This window comes from Narcine bancroftii, chromosome 7 (genome assembly GCF_036971445.1).
Source record: "Narcine bancroftii isolate sNarBan1 chromosome 7, sNarBan1.hap1, whole genome shotgun sequence".
Lineage (NCBI taxonomy): Eukaryota > Metazoa > Chordata > Chondrichthyes > Torpediniformes > Narcinidae > Narcine > Narcine bancroftii.
The window spans coordinates 162,653,865-162,678,888 of NC_091475.1; the positions used below are offsets into that span (position 1 = coordinate 162,653,865).

At 38.2% G+C, this 25,024-nt stretch overlaps 1 protein-coding gene across 1 annotated transcript; it reads left to right on the forward strand.

Moving 5' to 3' along the window:
• Positions 1-24,143, forward strand: LOC138740059 (interleukin-18 receptor 1-like). The gene is made up of 10 exons (XM_069892491.1): positions 1-244; positions 2,566-2,845; positions 3,409-3,589; positions 4,135-4,282; positions 5,541-5,600; positions 13,019-13,154; positions 18,270-18,415; positions 19,635-19,778; positions 21,047-21,211; positions 22,386-24,143. Exons 1-10 carry the CDS (start codon positions 1-3, stop codon positions 22,721-22,723), a joined length of 1,842 nt encoding a protein of 613 aa, XP_069748592.1. The 3' UTR covers positions 22,724-24,143.
• Positions 24,144-25,024: the final 881 nt, after the last annotated feature.

Genomic DNA, 25,024 nt, shown 5'->3' on the forward strand with positions numbered 1-25,024 from the left:
ATGGAGATGGAGGAATTAAGAAACTGGAAAGGAATTCTTACAGGTGACAGGATGGGAAGAGGTGTAGTCAATGTAGCTGTGGGAGTTGGTGGGTTTGTAGAAGATGTCTGTCAGGTGTTTGTCTCCCGAGGTGGAAACCGAGAGATCCAGAAAAGGGAGAGTCTTGCTAGAGATGGACGTAGAGAATTTGAGGTTGGGGTGGAAGTTGGCAGCAAAGTGGATGAAGCCAACGATCTCACCATGGGTATATGAGGCAGTACCAAAGTAGTCATTGATGTTGTAGAGGAAGACCTGAGGGGCCTTGCCTGTATAGGCTTGTAGCATGGATTGTTCCACATAGCCAACAAAAAGGAAGGCATAGCCAAGGCTCATGCGGGTACCCATGGCTACCTCTTTAACCCGGAGCCCTCATTAATCTTTAGGTCATTCTGCACGAGAACTCCCAAGTCCTTTGCACCTCCAAATTTTGAATTTTCTCCTCATCTGATTGCCAATTCCCCTTTGTGGCAGCATGGTTGGCATAGCTGTTAGCCCATTGCTGATACTGCGCCAGCGATCGGCACCCAGGTTCGAATCCCACACTGCCTGTAAGGAGTTTGTACGTTCTTGTCTACGTGGGTTTCCCCCGGGGGCTGTGGTTTCCTACCATTGTTTGAAATGTATCGGGGGTTGCATGTTCATTGCATGTAATTGGGCAGCATGGGCTTGTGGGTTGAAATGGGTTGTTACTGTGCTGTATCTCTAAATTTAATTTAAATTGAATGCTTCTCTTAGTAGTCATCCAGTTACTTGTCTGTTGCTGCTTGGGTATGACACCTTCTGTCTTCTGAATGATTCTGAGTTAATTCAACTCCAGCTCCAGTTCCCTAACATGATCTGTAAGGAGCTGTAATGGAATACATTTCTTTCAGGTGTAGTCATCAGGGACAGTTGTGCTGTACTAGACTTCCTATGTAGAGCAGCTAGAGCATACCACTGCTTTAGCTGCCATATCCACTACCTATTCTGGATTCTTAAGCAAAGACTTTAGACCTTACCTGTACTATGAGCATATACCATAGCCCTTTGAGCCAAAGCCTTTAAATCTCCATTCCTCACAAGATGACTAATCCAACAATGGCTGCTTCACTTTTATTTGTTCCTAATGATGAATTGCAATTTGATTGGCCGAGTCCCTCTTCTCCCTATCCTTTGTGGAACTCTTTTCTCATGAAGTGATTGGTCCGCTAAAGTACAAGTAATTTATATTGGGCTAAACCTGCTTTTTAGTGTAACTAGTACATCAAAAAAGAAGAATAGAGGCACATCACATTCAATTATTTACTCTGTCTCCCATGCAACAGATTCTGCCTAACCTGCTGAGTGCTTCCTGGATTTTCTCATGTTTTAGATTGCCAGCTTCTGTAATTTTTCCTTTTCATGTAAAAATCAATGAATGTAATGAATTGGACTTTTCAAAAATCTATTGAAAGTTGTCATACAAGGGATTAATATAATACTAATAATATTAGGAGTATTTTTTTCTATTCATTCATTGCTGCTTCTAAGATGAGCAGTTTCTTCCCCTGGGAAAGTAGTGGTAAATTGCTTTCTTGAAATGGTGCAATGTTTGGACTGAAGCTACTCCCACACAGATGTATGAGGAAAGGTACTTTATATTGAAGTAAGCATGATATTTGACCTAAAGGGCAATGTGTGTGGCAGCTGCTGTCCATGCCTTTCTGATGAGTATGGGCATGCTACTGAAGAATCCTGAGAGAGTTGTAGCTAGCTGTGCTTTTTGTAAATGCTGTCTTCATATTTTTTTGTTCTTGTCTGCCAAACTTCCAATCTTAATAACTTCCTCTTTGTATTAAATGTATTTATGGTCAAATCTCTCTCTGCCATGTTCTTTCAATACCAAGTCTTCTCTGTATTGCTCAGTAATATTATCTCCCAACTATTAGCAATGTTTTCAACAATTAAACCCTGAGTACCACAAATTCCTCTCCAAATTTTCCCAGATCTGTCCACTTTTAAGACAATCTCAAAAAGATATCAAAATAAAAGTGAAACAAAACAGAAAATGCTTGAAATACTCAATCTTGTCTGTATGTGTTATGTCTGGTGGTGTGTTTGTATGTTTTTGCACTGAGGACCAAACAATGCTCTTTTATTGTTGTACTTGTACCATCAGATGATAATTAATTTGAAATTGAACAAATCAAACTGCATCTCTGGAAAGAGAGCCCAAGATAACATTTTAGTTCTTGCAGCTGAAACATAATTTTCTGTTTTTATTTAAAAATTTTCATCATCTGCAATTTTTTTTTACATTTTATCGAAACTCATCCCTTTGGTCAAGGTCATAACTGTTTATCTAATAAATTATTCTTTATTTCTGCATCACCAGATTAGATCTTCATAGAACCTTGGGAGTTTGTTTCTACATTAAGAATGTATCGTGAATTAGTTTTTTTTCTATTTTATGATTCCACTTGTACTACTTGCAAGTTCATTTTATCTCATGGAGTAAACTGCTGCAGTATTTTAATGGTGTTCTTTAAAACTACCCTCTTTGTTTAGGATATGAGCTTGATCGATGTCTGCCATATGAATCTTCAACAGTCTTTGCTCTTGAAGGAGAGCATGCCTGTTTAAGATGTAAGCTGTGCAATGGATCCAGTCCAGTCGACACAAGTGACATTCAAACACATGGATTTCCAGTCTCTTGGTTTAAAGACAATCCCAAAAGTGGCCTTGTGGAACGTTTAGACAAAGGAGACAGAATTGTTGTTCAAGGACCTTTATTAGGATTTTGGCCTGCAACTTTCACAGACACTGGAAGATATTTTTGTTCTCTCTTGTAAGTAGCATTGAGGATTATCATCAAAAAGTCATGTTTATTACAAACCCCCCCCCCCTCCCTAATTTATGTTTATTAGCTAATCTTTTGATATCAAAGAATCTGATATGTTTAAAAGCCCTTTATTTGCAGCCTTGTCAAATATCTTCAAAAAATAGCCAAATAAATTACATCCAATAGCTATGCTTTATCAACCTGCATGTTCAAAAATTGGAATGTATTTTATAACCAGGATTTCTTTTTATTTTGTTATAATTCCATTATTAATGGAGTCCTGCGTTTTCCTGATAACAATTGTTCAACTAATTGAAACTTGTTTTTCTCTTTCCATGCTTTCTTGCTGTTTATTGATGTTTGGATCTTCCAGAATTTAGTGCACCCTCTATTTCTGCAGTCACTTCTTTCAAAACCTTAAATTATGGGGCATCAGGTGTGCAGAATTTATCAGATCTCTATCTCACTATTTTCACTAGGATTATTTCTTTATTGTAATTTATTATACCATGGGCGATATTATATAGTGTTCTTCATTTTTATTTGCCTCCTATCTTTTTACTCAAAAGCAATGGAACTCACAACATTACAGGTCCAAATGAAAGTTTAGATGTTACACCAATCAGTGAAGGATGCTACAGTAAAGAAATAGAATATAGCCGGGATGGAGTAATTGGATCATCAACTGAATTGTATTGTCCACACATGGATGTGTTCAAGAATAATATAGAAGAATTGAAATGGTATAAGGTAATTAGATTCTGCTTAGTCAATATTGGAAATTACTCTTTGTTTGGAAAAGCACTTAAAAATTAAAGAAATTTAATAAAGGGCTGCGACCTGTACCATTGTCTGACCATTTCTGCCCATGGACACTGTGGTGATACAACCACTATACTGGTCGGACTCCTACCAGCCTACTGAATGGGACAACCACTGTACCCGAAGGTAGGCAACCTGGGAGGTTGGCCCCACCTGCCAGCTTTTCAATCACCAGGCCATATAAAGACTTGAGCTGCCCCTTTGGGAGCAGTCAGACATGTGGAGCCAGGAGTGGACTGAGACCTGGTGTGTATGTTTAAGCTAATGAAAGCCTGTTGTATAGTCTGTGGACTTTGCGTCAGAATTATTTGCGCAGCAGCGCTGACGGACGCTGCGTGACCTGCTGAGATTCTGCAGAAGCTTGTTATTTGCTCGTCATTCCTGCATTACAAATTTTTATCTTTCTCAATGAGAATTTTTTTCATTGGTCAAAGAAATACTATCTGCATTAATTGATTCAATATATTCTGCAGGATTGTCAGGAGAATGTTCATACAGGATCATCACTGCTCTTTCAGAGACTAGAAAAGGAAAATGCTGGACATTACACTTGCATACTTTCCATTGAACATTTTGGAAGACAGTACAATGTTACAAGAACATTGGAGTTAACATTGAAAGGTATTTTTTTCCATTAGATGCTTGGGACCAAGGATAGTGATGATAAAATTAAAATTAAATTTTTGCTCCTTTGACACAAGGGTGCTGTGACTATCCCTGTATTTGTGGAAAAATGTTGCTAGTTTGCACTTGGAACACTCCTCTATTACTAAATAGCAGAATAACCTGAGCAGCTGTTTGGGTTGGGGGAAGGGTGCGGTTGGTGGAGCCACAGGAACAATAGCTCACTTTTTAGTATATATCAATCACTCAGCAAAGCCTTGACACATATTTTATCTCAAAAAAACCTTTCATTTTGATTCTTAAATGCTCTAGCAACATGGAAAGGGGGTTTTACAAATTAAGGATGATATAAATATGCCTGTAATTTTTATATCTTTTTTCTTTTTGCATTATTTCTTATTGTCTTCTTCCCATTGATTCTCACGCAGAATAATTTTAAAGAACTCTGGCAGCAAAGTATGCAGGTGATCCACAGTCACAAATTGTTAATGAACTTCTTTTATATCATTCATAGTTAATTTTTTTCAAGGAACATATATTGACAGGACAGTTTACATAAGTTCTGGACTTCCAAAAGTGACTTGAATGTACTTCTGGAGGGCTGTCAACGTAGGATTGCAGGAGCTGTAATAGTAAACTAGGAAAGCTATGCATTTAAGATGGGACATCTTGGGATTTGGCAAATTTAAATAGGATAATCCATTCAGAGAAATATTTTCCCCTGTAGTCCAGCAAGGTTTTCGGCCAAGAAGAAAGCATCATGTGAAAACCCAACCATCTATTCTGAAAAAACATTTCTCTAAAAGAATCAACATACATACAAAGGAATCAATGTGAGGAATGCTAGCATAGATCTGAGTACAATTTCTTTATTCTGTATTAATTGAGTATATTTTAAACAATTTAATTCCATTACGAATTTATTTTCCTCAAATTTCCTTCTTTCTCAAAATTTCTCTCTTGCTAGAGTTCACCGGAGTACCACTCTGGGCATCTCCTGGAACAGCTCCAGTACCTCGTTGTCGCTGGTTTTAGTGAACTCTGGTACCTAAAGATTTAGCCCTGTCCCCCTGCCTCTTGGTCATAATTTTCATCATTATTCCTCTACATTTTCTTTCTTCTCTTTGAAGTACTTGGTCACATTTTATTACATGAAAGATTCATAAAAAAGTGTTTAGTAATTGTTGTGAATTTAATAAATAAAATTGTGAATTTAATTTTCCTTCTTTTTCTTAAATAAAAATATTGTTTTTAGCACCCTCTGTTGAACCGACATTGATTTACCCACATGAAGAGCACATTGAAGTTACACTGGGTAGGTAAAGTTTGCATTATAATGTATCGATATATGATTTCTTAACTGTGTGAGTGGTAGAATGATTCATAGTAAATGCAAACAGAAGAAATGAGGTATAATGTTGATGAATAGAATTCCATGCAAGCTCTTGAGGCCAACCTCAGGAGACAGAATTAAAAAAATGCAACAAGCTTCAAATGATCTTTAGATAAATGCGTCTTTGTTTACTTCGAAACTTTTAACAAATGTTTCCAGTGCAAAACAGATATTAGAATAACTGGCCAAAGTTTGCAGGTAAATGTCAACGGTTCTGAATGTTGATTAAATGCCACCAGCCCAGAACTTCCAGCCATGGATATTTGATGTGAAAATCCTGGAATAACTGGACAGTGATGTCTGTCAGGTCGCTGAGCTGTTCATCAGCCCATAGAATCCAATGGTAGAGCTTAATCTTCCTGAGCTTCTCCAACATTACCTTGGGGAGTCAGACTTTGTATCCTGTGCCATTATGTATAATATAATTTTTAATAGTTCATTTCAGTTCTTTTTAAAGTAGTATTAAATGTCTATGAATTTTGGAGATATTTATAAACCCATACAGCTTTAATAATCAGAAAAGCTGGTGACAGGGGATGCACTACAAATCTTAGTCAGTGACTTTAACCAGGCCTGTCTCAAGAAAAGTCTACCACTGGCATGCAACCTGCTGTATCAGAGGTCCCAGTACTGCTAGATTAAGATAAGGAAGGCCTACCGATCTTTCCCGAGATGGCATTTTAGCAAGTCAGATCACTTGGCTGTGCTCCTTCTGCCTTCATACAGACAGAGCCTAAAAAGATCAGGACAGATAGAAGGTGGTTGCAGGAGGCTTAAGAATGGTTACAGGATTTCTTCGAGTTAATGGATTGGGCGGTGTTAAAGGACTAAGCTGAGTATATGAATGACTATTCCAGGGCTGTGAAAGACTTTGTCAGAACAGCTGTGGACAAGTATGACCCCACCAAATCGTTCAGCGTTTCCCCAACCAGAAGGCCTTGATGAGCAATGAAATCCAGAACCTGCTGAGAGCCAGATACAGGTATGTAAGTCCCAAGATCCAAATTACTACAAAAGGTATGACCTACGGAAAGCCATCTCCTGGGTGAAGTGGAATGGAATTGAAGGATACCCTACAGCTGTGGCAGAGCCTAAATGACGTAACCTGCTACAAAACCAAATCTGGTGAAGTAGGAGACAGCGAAGCTTCACTTCCAGAAGAACTCAATGCCTTCGATACCAGATGTGACCACAAGAACAAAGAAGAACTAACACTGCACACCCTGGTATCTCCTAATGATCTGTCTATATCTGAGGATGACTCAGGAGAGTGAATCCAAGGAAAGGATCCAGACTGGACAAAGTACCCAGCTGAATATTAAAAACCTGTGGTGACCTACTTGCCAATGTATTCATGGCTATCTTGAACATCTCGCTCTGACAGGGCGTGGCACCCACCTGTTTCAAACAGGCCTCAATTGTACCAGTGGCCATGAAGAGTGAGGTAATCTGCCAAAATGTCTATTGATCAGTGGCACTCATATCCACAGTGATGAAGTATTTTGAAAAGATGGAGATGAATCAGCTCCTGTCTGGGTGGTGACATAGATCTGTTCCAGTTCGCCTACCATAGCAACATGACTACAGCAGATGCAATCTCTCTGGCTCTACACAAAACCCTGGAATACCTGGACAGCAAATATGCATGCATCAGGATGCTCTTTAACAACTAAAGTTTAGTATTCAACACCATCATATCCTCAGCAAACTCCAAGAACTGGGCCTCAATACACCACTGTATAATTAGATCCTGGATTTCCTCACCTCCAGACTGCAATTAGTGAGAATTGGTATAGACATCTCCCCACACTCTCCATCAGTAATGGAGCACCACAGGGATGCCTTCTTAAACCCCTGCTCTACTTGTGTTACATCTATGACTGTATGGCTTGGTACGACAACACCACCGTTTACAAATTCACTGATGATACCATGGCAGTGGGCTGTATAAATAGGGGAGATGAGTCAGCATACGGGGGGAGTTAAAATTTGGTTGAATGGTGCACCAACAACAACCTTGCACTTAATATCACCAAAACCAAGGAGCGGATTATTGACTACAGGAAAGGAAAACCAAAACTCTGTGATCCAGTGATCTTTGAGGAATCCAGAAAGGATGAGTAAATTTAAGTTATTAGGAGTCACTATCTCGAAGGATCTTTTCTGGACCCAACACTCTAAAGAGTAATGAAGAAAGCATGTCAGTGCCTCTAGTTCCTCAGGAGTTTACGGAGGTTTGGCATGATACCAGAAACCCTGGCAAATTTCTACAGTTTTGTGGTAGAAACTTTGCTGACCAGCTGCATCACCATCTGGCATGGGAACACCAATACCCTAAGCATAAAGCCCTCCAAAAGGTACTGGACATCACAGGCAAAACCCTCCCCACAATTGAGAACATTTACAGAGAATGCTGCTGTCAGAGAGCAGCAGCAATCATCAAGGATACAGGACATGCTCTGTTCTCGCTGCTGCCATCAAGAAAGAGGTAGAGGTGCCACAAGACTCGTACCACCAAGTTCAGTAACAGCTGCTACCCCTCCACCATCAGACTCCTCAATGACAAACTCAATCAGGGACTCATTTAAGGGGTCTTGCTTTTACACTTTTATTGATTTTTTTTTCTCTGTGTATTAGAGTCAGTTTGTTTATATTTCTTTATTTGCATGTTTGCATATCTTCTTTCTTTAATTTTTCACATTATGAACCATATTAACCAAAATACACACAAACATTTCCCTCTTGAATATACACAGTGTCATTTTCTCCCCTTTTTTCCCCCTCCTTCCCATCCCCCTCTCTACCCACTAAACGTTCAACTTATACAATACAATAAACCTATTAAACAATGTCATCAGACAATGGAAATAAACAAGAAAATTGTGTCATCTACTTTTACACACTGGGTCAGTTCATTTTGTCTTCTTCTCATTCTGTCATTTTAGGGGGTATTTGTTCAAATACTGTGACGTTATTTCTTAAATTATATGTTATTTTTTCCAATGGAATACATTTATTCATTTCTATGTACCATTGCTGTACCTTCAGGGTCCCTTCTGATTTCCAGGTTGACATTATACATTTTTCTTTGCTACAGCTAAGGCTATCATAATAAATCTTTTTTTTGTGCTTCAACCAAATCGAGGCCTAGTCTTTACTTATATTACTTAGAAGAAAGATCTCTGGAATTTTTGGTATGTTCCTTTTTGTGATTTTATTTAATACCTGATTTAGATCTTCCCAAAACTTTTCCACTTTCTCACATGCCCAAATTGCATGTACTGTTGTTTCCATTTCCTTCTTACAGTGAAAACATCTGTCTGATACTGTTGGGTCCCATTTATTTAACTTTTGGGGCATGGTATATAGCCTGTGTAACCAATTATATTGTATCATGCGTAACCTCGTGTTTATTGTATTTTTCATAGTTCCGGAGCATAGCTTTTCCCATTTTTCATTTTTTATCTTTATGTTTAGATCTTGTTCCCACTTTTGTTTGGGTTTACAGCTTATTTCATCATTCTCTTTCTCTTGCAGCTTGATGTACATGTTTGTTATAAATCTTTTAATTATCATTGTGTCTGTAATCACATATTCAAAGCTGCTTCCTTCTGGTAACCTCAGCCTACTTCCCAATTTGTTCTTCATGTAGGTTTTCAGTTGGTGTTATGCAAACATTGTACTGTGAGTTATACCATATTTGTCCTTCATTTGTTCAAAAGATAATAAATTATTTCCCAAAAAACAATTTTCTATTCTTTTGATCCCTTTTCTCTCCCATTCTCTAAAGGAAAGGTTATCTATTGTGAAAGGGATTAGTTGATTTTGCGTCAATAATAATTTTGGAAGTTGGTAATTTGTTTTTTTCCTTCCTACGTGAATCTTCTTCCAAATGTTGAGCAGATAATGCAGTACTGGTGAACTTCTATGTTGCACCAGTTTTTCATCCCACTTATAAAGTATATGTTCTGGTACCTTCTCCCCTATTTTATCTAGCTCTAATCTGGTTTTTCCCTTGTTTGATAAAAATCTGATAGATATCTTAATTATGCTGCTCTTTAATAATTCTTAAAGTTTGGTAGCTGTAAGCCCCCTTGTTTGTACCATTCTGTTAATTTATCTAGTGCTATCCTCGGTTTCTCCCCTTTCCATAAGAATTTCCTTGTTATTTTCTTTAGCTCATTGAAGAATTTCTCTGTTAAGGGAATTGGTAACGATTGAAATGGGTATTGTATCCTTGGGAAGATATTCATTTTAATGCAATTTATCCTTCCTATCAGTGTTGGTGGTAAATTCTAAGCCATCTTGTAATTTCTTCATTAATGGCTGATAATTTAATTTGTATAAATGGCCTAGATTATTATCTAGTCAAATACCTAGGTATCAGATTGCTTGTGTTTGCCATTTAAAAGGCGATTCTTTCTTAAACTTTGTGAAATCCGCATTATTCATTGGCATCGCTTCACTTTTATTTGCGTTGATCCTGTACCCCGATACTTCTCCATATTCCTTCAATTTCTTATGTAATTCTTTTATTGATAATTCTGGTTCTGTTAAGTATACTATGATGTCATCTGCAAATAGACTGATTTTATATTCCTTTTCTTTTATTTTTATCCCTTTTATTTTATTTTCTGTTCTTATCAGTTTTGCCAAGGGTTTTATAGCTAACGTGAACAGTGAAGGAGATAGTGGACATCCCTGCCTAGCTGACCTGCTTAATTTAAATTGGTTTGCTATATATCCATTTACTGTCACCTTCGCCAATGGTCCCTGATATAATGTTTTAATCCAATTAATATATTTCTTTGGTAGGTTGAACCTCTGTAGTACTTTGAATAAATAATTCCATTCTACCCTGTCAAAGGCTTTCTCTGTGTCTAAAGTAACCACCACTGATGGCGTTTTATTTCCTTGTACTGCATGGATTAAGTTAATGTCCATTGTTCGTCTTTTCTTAATAAATCCAGTTTGATCTAGTTTTACTATTTTTGGTATACAGTCGGCCAATCTGTTTCGTAATAGTTTTGCTATTGTCTTATAATCTGAGTTAAGTAGAGATATTGGTCTATACGATGCTGGTGTTAGTGGATCTTTCCCCATCTTTGGTATTGCTGTTTTGCATGAATCTGGCATGTTTTGAGTTTCTTCAGTCTGGTTCATTACTTCCAGGAGAGGAGGAATTAATAAGTCTTTAAATGTTTTATAGAATTCTATTGGGAGTCCTCTCCCGGCATTTTATTGTTCGATAGCTTTTTTAATATATCCCGTATTTCTTCTATTTCAAATGGTTTTATCAGTTTGTTTTGTTCCTCTTCTTGCAATTTTGGTAGTTAAATTTTAGCTAGCAACTCATTTATTTTGTCTTCTTTCCCTTCATTCTCAGTTTGATATAATTGCTCGTAGAATTCCTTGAAGTTTTCATTGATCTCTGTTGAGTTATATGTAATTTGTTTGTCCTTTTTCCTTGATGCTAATACTGTTCTTTTAGTTTGTTCTGTTTTAAGCTGCCAAGCTAGTATTTTGTGTGTTTTTTCTCCTAGCTCATAATACTTCTACTTTGTCTTCATTATGTTCTTCTCCACCTTGTACATTTGTAGTGTTTCGTACTTTATTTTTTTGTCTGCTGATTCTCTTCTTTTTGTTGTATCTTCCCTTGTTGCTAGTCCTTTTTCTGTACTTACTATTTCCCTTTCCAGCTGTTCTATTTCCCGATTGTAGTCCTTCTTCACCTTAGAGTCATAACTTATTATCTGCCCTCTGATGAAGGCTTTCATTGCTTCCCATAATATAAATTTATCTTTCACTGATTCCGTATTTATTTCAAAGTACATTTTAATTTGTCGCTCAATGAATTTTCTAAAATCCTGTCTTTTAAGTAGCATGGAGTTTAATCTCCATCGATACATTCTTGGTGGGATGTCCTCCTGCTCTATTACTAATAACAGGGATGAGTGATCCGATAACAATTTAGCTTTATATTCCATTTTCCTAACTCTCCCCTGGATATGGTCTGACAACATGAACAGGTCAATCCTTGAGTACGTTTTATGTTGAATAATATGAGTATTCCTTCTCCTTTGGGTGTTGTCTCCTCCATATATCCAAAAGTTGCATTTCCTGTATTGATTTAACCATAAATTTGGCTACTTTGTTCTTTCTGCTAGTCTTTTTTCCAGTTTTATCTATCTTTGAGTCCAAATTAAGGTTAAAGTCCCCTCCTATCAGTATATTCCCCTGTGTATCTACAATCTTCAAAAAGATATTTTGCATAAACTTTTGATCCTCTTCATTAGGTGCATATACATTGAGAAAATTCCAAAATTCTGAATATATCTGACACTTTATCATTACTTACCTCCCTGCTGGATCTATTATTTCCTCCTCTATTTTGATTGGTACATTTTTGTTGATTAATATAGCTACTCCTCTGGCTTTTGAGTTATATGATGCTGCCATTACGTGCCCTACCCAGTCTCTCCTTAATTTCTTGTGTTCCACTTCATTTAGATGTGTTTCCTGCACGAATGCTATATCAATTTTTTCTTTTTTCAGTAAATTTAATAGCCTCTTCCTTTTGATTTGGTTATGTATTCTGTTAATATTTATAGTCATATAGTTCAACATGGTTGCGCACCTCTGTTTGGCTCCGTGAGGCATCTTTGCAGTCCTGTGTTCAATAGGTCGCGACCCTGCGGGGTCTCCACTGACCTCCGGGTGTGGGTTCCTCTTTCCATGGTGGGTCCCTGCTTTTTCATACAGGTAAGGCCTTCATCTTTCTCTTCTGGCATCTTTCTTTCTTCTTTTCTTCCTGTTGTTTGTGGCTTTTCTTTCTTAGGTGCCATTTTCTCCACACCTTTATTTTTTAGTTGTTGCGATTTATGTGTCTGGAACTTTGTTTTTCCTTCACTTTTTTCCTTCTTTTCTGGAGAGGGCTGGTATTCTCCTACCGGCCACTACTGCATCACGTGACTCCTCCTCTATGCATATCTTCTTGAGTACAGTTTTGTCACTACCAATAAGTGCTAATTTTACCTTACTTGCAGGGAAAAAAATCTCAGAGTTGTATGTGATGTAATTTATATAGTTTGACAATAAATCTGAACTTCAACTGAACTTGAGATTCTGCTTGTCATACAAGCTTTGAGGAAGGTGTTGGGTGTAGAGCTCCCACAATACAGTATTGGACTCCTGCCATCACTTTGGCCAAGGCACTGGAGACATGGATGGTTCTGTCTATCAAGGTAAACCCCCCCTGTAAAATCCATTACAAGTAGCTATTTCAAAAAGTATCCAATTGATGCTAGTATCTCCTGCTGTCTGATTACTTTGATCTTTAGGTGAAAGAAGGACCATTAATTGTACAATTTTTGCTGGCCATGAAAATTATTGGGAGGTGACACAAACGTGGACTTTTAAAAAATCCTATGTGACCAACTGTAAGGGAGTGGAAGCTGTCTGTAAAGATTCGAGGAGGTAAGGAGTATATTCTTATTCTATCTGTTATGCCTTAATTCCAATGTACATTATACAATAGATGAGATAGATAAAAGATTCTGGCCTGAAACATGGACAATTCTTTTTCTTCTTCTGATGCCACTCAACCCATTCAACCCTGAGTTCCTCCAGCAGATTGTTTTGTTTTTGTTCCAGATTCCATCTTCTCTCCCATGTCTCCAGTAGGTAGATCTTTGGTGATCCTGTAGTAGACCGGTAAAGGGAGGTTCAAAAGCCTGATAGTAATTGACAAAAACTGTTCTTGAACCTAGAGCTGTGGACTTCTGCACCTTCTGGCTGAAGGTGGCAGTGAGAAAGGAGCATGCTCAGGGAGATAAGAATACTATAAAATAATTTATTGTCTATAAAGCATTTAATGATATTTCTCCTGCAATGCAAAATTTCTTTCAACTTAAGATGATAAAATTCATTTTACAGTGAAATTACTTTATATTATGTTTTCATTTAATAGAATAACTGTAAACTTTGCAGATTGTGAATTAAATTTTTAGCTTTATAACACAACCATCTGTGGGGGTCATCTATTGCCTCCAGTGCTCCCGCTGTAGCCTTCTCTACATCAGAGAGAGTGGACGCAATGGGGGAACAAAACAACTTAAGAGGGTGTCATTCACATTAATAGCAGTTAGTCCAACGCTATTACAGTGGCAGCAACTGAGGTTTGAATCCAACGCTGTCCATAAAGATTTCTCCCCAAGTTTTTGTGGGTTTCCTGGGGTAATCATGTTTCCTCCCACCCCTCAAAATGTACCAGGGTTGTAGATTAATTGGAATATTTGGCAGCACGGGCTCATGGGCCAGAAGGGGCTGTACCATTCTGTATGTCTAAATTTTGTTTTAAAAATAATGAATTTTAAAATTTAATGTGCTGGATTTACTTTTGCAAAAAGGAAGCCAAATTAAAATTTTATTTGTATATTTGTAAAATTTCAGGGTGCAAATGAGAGGAAGATAAGAGTATTGTTATGCATGCAAAAATACATAAAAAATCCTTTTGTTTGCTTGCCCTGCGAAGGCATACAATGAGGCACAACTATCAAGGCTAGGAAAGGAAGAAAGAGAGCCCCTTCAGAAACATCGAGAGTTTGTGGGTCTCTCCTCTGATGCTGGCACCTTCTGTGTCCCAATAACTTTCATAGCTGGATGGCCTTCTCTCTTGACCAATGATTGAACCCGAGCTTGAGGCATCCATATTATGACCATAAAACCATAAGATACAGTAGCAAAAATAGGCTATTCAGCCCATTGAGAATGCCCAGCCATTCTATCATGAGCTGACCCATTTTTCCACTCAGCCCCACTGCACAGTATTCTCCCCATAACCCAGTTAATCTCTCATCATCCCATAACCTATCAATCTCTCCCTTAAATACATGCCTCCACACCTGCCTGTGGCAACAAATTCCACAGATTTACCTCTCCCTAGCTCAAGAAATTCCTCCACTTCTTGCCTCATTGTCCTTCTGGTTCAGAACTCCCAAAGAACAGAAGCTGGCAGGAACTGAGATTTTGCAGGGGATGGGGAGTCAGAGTGTTCCATTCTGGTGCCTGCACTTTTCTTCTGCTTCCTTGGAATCCCCAACCCTCGAAGTCAGGGCTGCCAAACATAGACTCTGCCATCTTTGGGCCTGGGCCTCCAGAAATGTTAGTGTTAAAAACAGCAGCTGGCCCTGCACTGTTTCATGGTTAATTTAAATCTGTACGGGAGGGCAGGGCAGTCGGACCCATGGAGGTGTGTTGAAAGACACACCTTCCTTCCCAATATTCCTGGGTTCTCACCAGTGGCAGTGCTGGCATTATAGCTGCTACAGCAATGCCACTATGTTGAATGTGTTTGGATTGGTCAGAATCACCCCAATCAAGAAAATTAAAGAAAGCCTTGTTTTTGGTTTCATACCTCTTAATATCTAATGCACCAAAATTAAGTTCCATTATGATCACATAAGGGGTGAGGGACCACTTACCAAAGATAATAAGCTCCAAAGTGAATCGCAAAGGCCCTGGGGATGGTACTAGACTTCTGTTCCCACTATATTCATAGGAATGCTTTTACATTTTTTTTTCACAACCTAACAAGTATCTTCCTTTTGTTGATAGGTACAGGGCTTGCTGACAATAATGGAAGTCGGATACCTCTGTAGCTCAGTCTGCCTATGACAATTATATTTACACTGAAACCCTTCAACATATCCTAGACCACAAAGAAAGAGATTAACATATAAACATTCATATTTTCCCTTTTCTATTGACATTGCCTGACATCTCAAGGGTTTTCACCATTTTCTGTTTTTCTTCCTTGAAACATTTCTTATAGAAATGTATAAAATTCTTAAGGCATTGGACAGGCTAGATGCAGGAAGGCTGTTCCTGTTGTTGGGGAAGACCAGAACCAGGGGTTACAGTTTAAGGAGAAGGGGGAAGTCTTTTAGGACTGTAGAGTGCATTGAAAGAATCAAACGCTTGTTGATCCAAACCAAGGCTTTTATTAATTAGAAGACTGGAGCGTATCACATGTAGGTCGACCAGTCCAGAATGACCTGGTCTGGCTAGGAGCAGCCCTTTAAGACCTGCCAGTAGGCGTGGCTATGCTTTCAGCCAATCACAGTCATCTTACACTACAATCTGTACATATACACATTGGTGATAGAATCTGTACTATCACAAGGAATGAGATTTTAAAAAAAGTTATCTTAGAGAGTGATGAATCTGTGGAATTCTTTGCCACATGAAGTAGTTGAAGCCAGTTCCTTACCTATACTTAAGAGGGAGTTGGGATTTGGCCCTTGTGACTAAGGGGATCAAGGGGTATGGGGAGAAGGAAGGTACTGGGTACTGAGTAGATGATCAAAATGAATGGTGGTGTAGGCTTGAAGGGCCAAATGGCCTACTCCAGCATCAATTTTCGATATTTCTATGTTTCTGCATCTTTAACCTCTCTGTATAAATTGTTTCAGTTCTGATTTTGCCTTTCCTGCAGTACTGAAGATAATTTCTGTGATCATGACCTTAGTGCCTTTACCCTTTGTACCCTCATTGACGCAATTTAAATCTTGGAAATGTTTAATCACACTTTCTTTTTCTTTGGCTTGGCTTCGTGGACGAAGATTTATGGAGGGGTAATGTCCACATCAGCTGCAGCCGTGAGCAGGAAAGGGCTTTGGCAAATACTAGAGTGCCTCGGATGCCCCCAAAGTTCCTCAACATGATTATCCAACTGCATGAAAACCAACAAGGTCAGGTCAGATACAGCAATGAGCTCTCTGAACCCTTCTCCATTAACAATGGCATGAAGCAAGGCTGCATTCTCGCACCAACCCTCTTTTCAATCTTCTTCAGCATGATGCTGAAACAAGCCATGAAAGACCTCAACAATGAAGACGCTGTTTACATCAGGTACCGCACGGATGGCAGTCTCTTCAATCTGAGGTGCCTGCAAGCTCACACCAAGGCACAAGAGCAACTTGTCCGTGAACTACTCTTTGCAGACGATGCCGCTTTAGTTGCCCATTCAGAGCCAGCTCTTCAGCGCTTGACGTCCTGTTTTGCGGAAACTGCCAAAATGTTTGGCCTGGAAGTCAGTCTGAAGAAAACTGAAATCCTCCATCAGCCAGCTCCCCACCATGAATCACACTAACTTCCTGCAAAATACCACCTCCTTCACTTTGATCAGGGGAATTACAGTCTTTTTGTTCCATAATTAAAGCATCTCTACCACCATCTTCTTTTTCCACCCCTGCCTCCTCCAGATTTGTGGGATATTGTTAAAAAGGCCTCTGTAACCTTCATATCTTTCACCATCTCATTGAATCCTTTCAGTATTTTGCTTTTGCTATTTATGTTTAAATCAATAAATAACATAGATACAAGAGATTGCAGATGCTGAAATCTGGAGCAAAAAAAACCAAACTTCCTTCAATGTGGACTGACAAGTTTCAATAAAGGGTCCAGATCCGAAACGGTGACTGACCATTTCTACCCTTGGATGCTGCCTGTCCTGCTGAGCCCCTCCAAGTTCTTATTATTTGTTCAAGATTCCAGCATAGAACACCACAGCACAGTACAGGCTCTTTGGCCCTCAATTTTGTGTTGACCCATATATATTCCTTAAAAAAAGAGAACTAAGCCCACCCTACCCCATCACCCTCTATTTTTCCTTCACCCATGTGCCTGTTTAAGAGTCTCTTAATATTTCAGCCTCCACCATCATCCCTGGCAAGGCATTCCAGGGACCCACAACTCTCTGCATAAAAAAACCCTTATCCCTGATGTCTCCCTTAAACTTCCCTCCCTTCATTTTGTACATATGTCCTCTGGTGTTTGCTAATCCTGCCCTGGGAAACAGGTGCTGGCTGTCCACCCTATCTATGCCTCTTATAATCTTGTAGACCTTTATCAAGTTTCCTCCCATCCTTCTACGCTCCAAAGAGAAAAGTCCCAGTTCTACTAAACTTGCCTCTTAAGGCTTATTTTCCAATCCAGGCAACATCCTGGTAAACCTCTGCACCCTCTCCATAGCTTCCACATTCTTCCTATGATGAAGTGATCAGAACTGAATACTATACTCTAAGGGTAAACATACCAGAGATTTTTAGAGTTGCAACATGACCTCTCAACTGAACCCAATGCCCCTATTAATGAAGCCCAGCATCCCATAGGCCTTCTTAACTATCTTATCAACATTTGTTACCACCTTGAGGGATGTATGGATTCGAACCCCCAAGGTCCCTCTTTTCATCCACACTCCTAAGTAACCAACCATACTCAGCCTTCTGGTTTGTCCTTCCAAACTGGATCACTTCACACTTATCTGGATTGAACTCCATCTGGCACTTTTTTGTCCAACTCTGCATCTTGCAGTTAGCTGTGGAGACCATGCATCAGAACCAAGGACGTGCTTCTTGACCTGCTGAGGTCCTGCAGCTGTTTGTTTTTGCCTGGTAAAATAATGCAAGTTGCTGTTGATTTGATTTTTATGTAATAACTTTGGCTCTGGAGGGAAACAACTTAAAATGAAATGATCTTTGTATTCCATTCATATTATTACTTCAAAGTGAGATTTGTTGCATTTTTCAGAGAAACAATGAAAGAAAATGGAATGTATGTTGTACGGCCACTGGTATTTACGCAAGTTAAAAAAGAGCATCTGAATCAACGATTTAATTGTGTTTTACGCACATCAGATAAGGAGATGATAGGATATATCATTCTCCAGGAGAAAGGTACAGGCCAATTATTTTAGTTGCTTGCTAATGTGTGTGGATTTGGTGGAGCGCAGCCAGGACTCTAAAGAATTGGTCAGCCCTTTTCTGTCTTGTGTTGCTCCTGTTCTTCCTGATTCCACAATGAAAACCCCAGCGGGGAATGATTTCTGCTCCTTATCCCAATCTTTGGATGGGGTATTGAGTACAAAAGTTGGGACCTCATGATTCATTTATACAATGTGTCTGTGAGACTCACTGCAAGTACTGTGTGCAGTTGTGGTGCCCAGTTATAGGAAGTCTATTAATACATTGGAAAGGGTACAGAGAACATTCACTAGAATTCACCAGGACTTTAGGGGCTTAAATTAGAGGGAGAGGTTGAATAGGCTGAGTCTTTTATTTCCTCAAGTGAAGATGGATAAAATGAATGTTCACAGTCTGCTTTCCCATGGTGGACAATTGTAGAAGGCATACATTTAAGATGATACAGCAGAAATTTAAGAGAGATCTGAGATGAACCTTTCTCACTCTTTAGGGTAGTCCATATTTGGAATGAGTTCCCGAAGGAAGATACAAACAGATACAATTATGAAATTCAAAAGGCATTTCGACAGATATATAGATAAGAAGAGAATAGAAGGGTTGAGACCAAATGCAGGCAAATGGAATAAGCCTAAATGGATATACTGGGCAGAGGGGGCTCCCTGGGGTATATGACTTTAGCTTTTCCATTTTGCTTTTCTGCTGATTCCAAAGATAAAATCTGCTCAGAAACTGATGGCCACATTAGACCTTGTATAACATTAAGATCTCACTGGGATTAAATTGGTGGGTTAAATGTTTCAGCTTTCAAAGAAAGTAGATAGATAGAATTTCCAGTTCCAAACTTTAGCAAATTTTCTGGAAGTTCTTAAGAAGAACATCATTTAAATAAGTAAAACTATCTATTCACACAAGGAAGTATGTAGTCATTTAAATAATTTATAATGTAAATGTTGGCTTTAATATCAAAATCCACTGTCCGTGAGACAAAATCCTGCAATGAAATATTCAAACACATTTTTATATGATATAGTAATTCTTTAAAGTGTAAGTATCATGTATCAGACTAAAAATAAAAAAAAGGCACATTAAAACAGGCATTTTTAATGTACATGTTTTTCTTGTCATTATGTTTGTCATTAGAAATGTAATTGTTAAGGTCGGTATTAGTTAAAATTCCTTTTTTCTCTCTTAGGCAAAAACAATTTTCAACAAACTGTTAAATTATTCACTTTCATTATTGTTGTGCTCTGTGCTCTGGCCATAGTTGGTGTACATTTCAATGTACAAATCAGTCTTTGCTTCAGGGACCTCACAGGTAGAGATGAAACTCTTGGAGGTAAGAATATGAGCAAATTCTAAGTTTGAACAAGGCATCACTATTCATTGATTTAAAGTGGTAATTATGCCTGTTGACCATGAAGTCAATGTTAACTTCCAAGCTTGTGTAAGGTACAAAATAAATGCAGGTTTACATTTTCTTCACATCCAAATTTCCTTCCGAGTTACATTTCACCTTCAATATGGATAGTGTTGCCACACCATCCAATCAAAAGTCAGCCAAAATATCTCATAAATTGCTGAAGGATTGAGGGGTGTTTCATCATCATGTTCTCAGGATGTATGAGCTTGGCTATTAATACAACCCATGCCTCTGTTGTCAAATTCAGATTAAAGTCTTGCTAATAGTGTCACAGGGTAGATACTAAAGCAACTCTCATACATAAAATTTGGGAGCTGATTATTTGATTAGCAACTGAGGTGATTTCTTATGATCTTCCCTATTATTATTATTTTTGATGTACTTTCCAATATTCAATGAATCCAAGGATCTTTTAACAAAGTAACCTCATTGTATACTGATTCAGCATTCACAACTCTTCAGCTGTTTTTTCTGCATACTTTCCTTGGACTAAAGTCATACTCATCCTTTTGATCGAGTTTGTGGTCTCTCCATCCAGTTCTAAAAGGAAGACCTGGTCATAGTGTTTAAAAAAGAAATTTTGTTTTATAAGATTTAAACTGTATTGAAAAAACAACAATTGCAAACACACTCTGTGTATGTGTGTGTGGTAACTTATGACCAGGTCCTCCTTTTGAAATGGACACCTACCACCCAGGGAAATTTACCTTGATTTAAAGACTATTTTCTAAATTCCTGTCAGTGTCTGAAGTGGGGATTTACCCCCTCACCTCTGAATGCAGCTGGAGTTTTAAGTGCTCACCAGCTGTAAACAAATTGGCAATCATTTCTCAACAGGATGACAGTGTACATACCATTGCCACATAATATTTCCCATAGAATTCTCAGAAGTGTTAACTGAAAATAAATGAGGTATGATCTTTCCAGAAGGAAAATGTTTGTGGGTACAATGTTTTAAGCCTGATAGAGTGGAAAGATAATTTTACTTCCTGACTATTGAAACTTTTCAATTTGTTTCAAAAATGTACATAGAATTTCCCAAAATGCCACACAGTACACCACAAAGCATACTAAATCTAAAACTTACTTTTAAGTTCTCCATCCATTTGACTAAATGTGTCATTGTCAAGTTTTGTATAATAGAATAAAAATCAAAATACTCATATCTTCCGTTTGAATCTCAGATAGTAAAGAATATGATGCATATGTATTACTCCTCAAGAGTGATGTCATACTTGTTAATACCAAGGAAGAACAGCAATTCGCTTTTGAATTGTTACCTGCGATTCTTGAAGAAAAATTTGGCTATCACTTATGTATATTTGAACGTGACGTTCCTCCAGGATCTGGTAAGAGTAATTAGTTCTCTTCATCCAAAGTTTATTTTGCCAATATGTACATAGAAGTGTGAGTTTTTTGTATTTTAGGTATTATATTTAGATATTTTGTAATGTCTATTTAGTAATAGATCTGTAAAAATGTTTTAATTATGATCATTAATATCAAAATTACTGACCAGAAGACACATCCGTGGATTTCTTTTCATTTCATTGATGACTTTTAAGTCAATACTACAATAATTTATATACTGGCTATCAATCTTGTTGACGCTTACCATTGACAGTGTGAGCGGGGAAAGTAATGGAAATTGGCTTCATCACTGTTGAAAGGATGTAGGCAGCAGTGAATGGAATTTTTGAAGGAAAGTTGTCCTTTTCCACTTTTTAAAAATTCTACTCAGAATACTATGTAAAAGGAGCTCATTCTGTCAGATGAAAGGCCAGACAATAATCAGCAATTTATCACCTGGCTCCACAAACAGCTAAGAACTTTTGGGTTACATTTTAGTATTTGGAATATTAATCATTCTTTTCTTCATGCCCTTTTGAGAGGGTGTTAAGTATAAAAGTCCTGAAGTTATTTTGTAGCTGTATAAAACTTTAGTTGGGTCACAGCTGGAATATTTTGTGCAGCTCTATTCCCCACATTACAGGAAGGATGGAGAGGCTTTGGAGAGGGTACTGAACCAGCTCACCAGTTTGTGGCCTGGATTAGGGAGCATTAGTTGTAAGGAGAAGTTTGGCAAATTTGGATTGCTTTTTTTCTGGAGCGTTTGAGTTGATTAAAAGTCTCTTAAATTATGAGGGGAATAGATTGGGTAGTCAGTCGGAACCTTTATTCCAGTGTCGAGATGTCAAATACAAAAGGACATCAATTTAAGGTGAGAGGATGGAAGTTTAAAGGAGATATACAAATAGTATTGTACACAGAGAGTGGTATTTACCTGTACTGCACTATTGAGCAAGGATGGGGAAGCAGGTAAGATGATGATGTTTAAGAGGCATTTAGACAGGCTTATGAACATGCAGGTAAAAGAGGGACATGGTTCATGTCTAGACAGATGGGATTAGTTTAATTTGGCTTGATGATTGGCACAGACATTATGGGTCGAGGGATCTGTTCCTATTCTGCCAAGTTCTATGCTGTATATTAATAATGAAGTGCTTAACATTTTATTTACAGCATCTGCAGAAAGTATACTCTTTTACATTAATAAATGCCGAAGATTAATTATAATCATCAACAAAGAATATGTCGATGTTGACTTCGGCTCCACGTATGAATTGATGGCTGGGCTGCATCAGATATTGGTTGAAAGAAAGATAAAACCAATACTAATTGAGTACAAGTCAATAAACAACACAAAGTCATTTCCCGAGTCACTTCAGATCCTTCTGAAATCAAAAAGAAGAGTAAAATGGAGCGGAAATAAATCTGACATTAAAAATTCATTTTTCTGGAAGAAGTTACGATACTTGATGCCAGCAAAAGGTCGCCAGGTTTGCACTGGGAATCAATAATTTACGGTTTTGAAATTCAAAGTTTTACTTACACATGTAAATTCAGGTGTGCTGTTATTTTATCTCTCCCACCCTCACATCAATTTGTAATTATATCATCCTGGCCAAAATATAATTCTACAGTAGTACAAGTAGATTCTGCCAGCTTTGTCAAAGTGTGTGTGAGGTGTTTTGCCATTCAGTATGGGCGATCATGTCTCTCCATCCATCAAAGTACCAATTAAAAATGACAATATATTTATAAAAAGCACATTAGACTGAGATTACCAGAGTTATTTGTGCATTTATATCTTTGAATTAAATTAATCCTTTTGTGCATCTGGTTGAGAATGTTTGCAAGTTTGGTAATGCTTACTTAATAAAGGGGAATCATTGTCTAGTGGATAAATGCAAGAAACCATGTGATTTTAGTTCAGTTGATAGTCACATAATTGTTAGACTGAGTGACATATCCCTTGTTATATTCACTGTAAATTGTCCACATACAGTGGTTCAATTTTCTCTATTAAACCTACAAACTGTACACCAGGTGGCATCGAACAATTACAGAACCTGAACCAAGAATTTAATGAATGATGGCAGACCAGAATTTCTTATTCTGTGACAATCCATCTTTTCTTGATTTAAGAGATTACAATAACGTAATGAAAGGCTGATACTACAACTTCAATTCTCTGGTGCTGAGGGCAAAGAAGAGGACTATCCAGGGACTGCAAACTCTGCTCCTCAACAGCCAACTAACATGTGTGTCTTGAATTCAACTCATGTTGAATAACCTGGCACCCGATGACTACAGCAGGGCATGCATTCTGTGACAGAATGCAAAGCAAAGGCAGGCAGCTTAGCATTCAAGGCTGCAGCACTCTTCGACGAGCTTAATGTGTTCTGCGCTCCTTTCATACAGAGAGTCAGTGAAGCAGTAACATCCATCTCAGCTACTTCCTGTGCTTCTGCACCCACAGTCTCTGCTGCTGAAGTCAGGTCAGTCTTCTGAAGATGGAACCCACAGAAAGCAACTGGAGTCCCTGGATATGTCGTGAGAGTCTGAATAGATCATTACAGAAATCTTTAATTCTCCCAATTTATCCAGATCCTACTGTAATATTTGAGCCGTTATGATTAGATGCCCTGAAGATCAGTAGTGAGGTGGGGGCTAGGCTTTTGAGTTTTACCAAACTCGAAGAAATCTCATTCAAAGAAGATCTCCCTGGCAGTGGAAATGTCAATATCCTTTCTTCCTAATGTGGACACTAGCTTCAGACCTCCAGTTAATTTTGAACAAGATTATTTTGGTGCAAATGTGCATGTTTGAAGGACCTAGAATGAATATTGTAAGCTTAACAATGTGATTTAATGCTGTATGTACAGGCCAATTCATAAATGATTTCTTAAATTATATATTTTGTCCAGTGACATTTGTAAGAGTACGATCAATTAAAAACTTGCCCATTGATTAAAAAGTTATGAATACTTGTGAAAAAGAAATGTACCAATTTACTTGTCTTCTTTTGTAATCAAAGTAAATATAGCGTAAAAATCTCTATTGTTTGACATAACCAAATAGAGGAAGTCACGCACTTTGGTTATGATACATGCCTCATGGGCTGGGATGATTGCTACTTGCCAAAATTTGTGTTTGGACATGGAATTGTCAAATTGCATGTTCCCACTCTCTGCAAATGTCTGTGTGGATGCATCACTATTCCACCAAAATGATTCGATAACCACCCTACAAAAGGGAAACCAAAGCCTGACGATAGTTCTGATTCAATGGATAGTGTGACATATTATGTTTTATTTTACATTGTATATAGATATGTTTTAAAGGAGATAAACTGTGGCAGTTAGCGTAGGTCACATACAAACACTTCAGAACAGATCTCATTTAAAATACTGGAGCCAGACAGGCCTGGCTCAGAGTGCCTTTGAAGAGTGCCCAAGAGACTTCACTAATGGATTGTAGCTTTGAAAAGCAACAGATGAAAGAACTCGGAGGATTAGGTTCTGAGTCACAGGCTGTCTGAGTGCAGTTTGCTGGTCTAAGAGAGTCATGTGGTTTTGCAAATAGAGAGAGTCAAACAGGTTTTTTTCTGTGTGTGTGTGCGTGTGCGTGAGAGAGAGAGAGAGAGAGAGAGAGAGAGAGAGAAGACAGGTCAGCAGCAGCAGCTGGGACTGGAACATGACAAGCTGGAAATCTTGTGGACAAATCACATTTTGAAGATGGGTTGTAAGTGCTTAGTTCAGCCTGGTCAAAGCCCTTGTGGTCCATACAAGAGGAGAGGACTGTCTTCCTAATGTTTC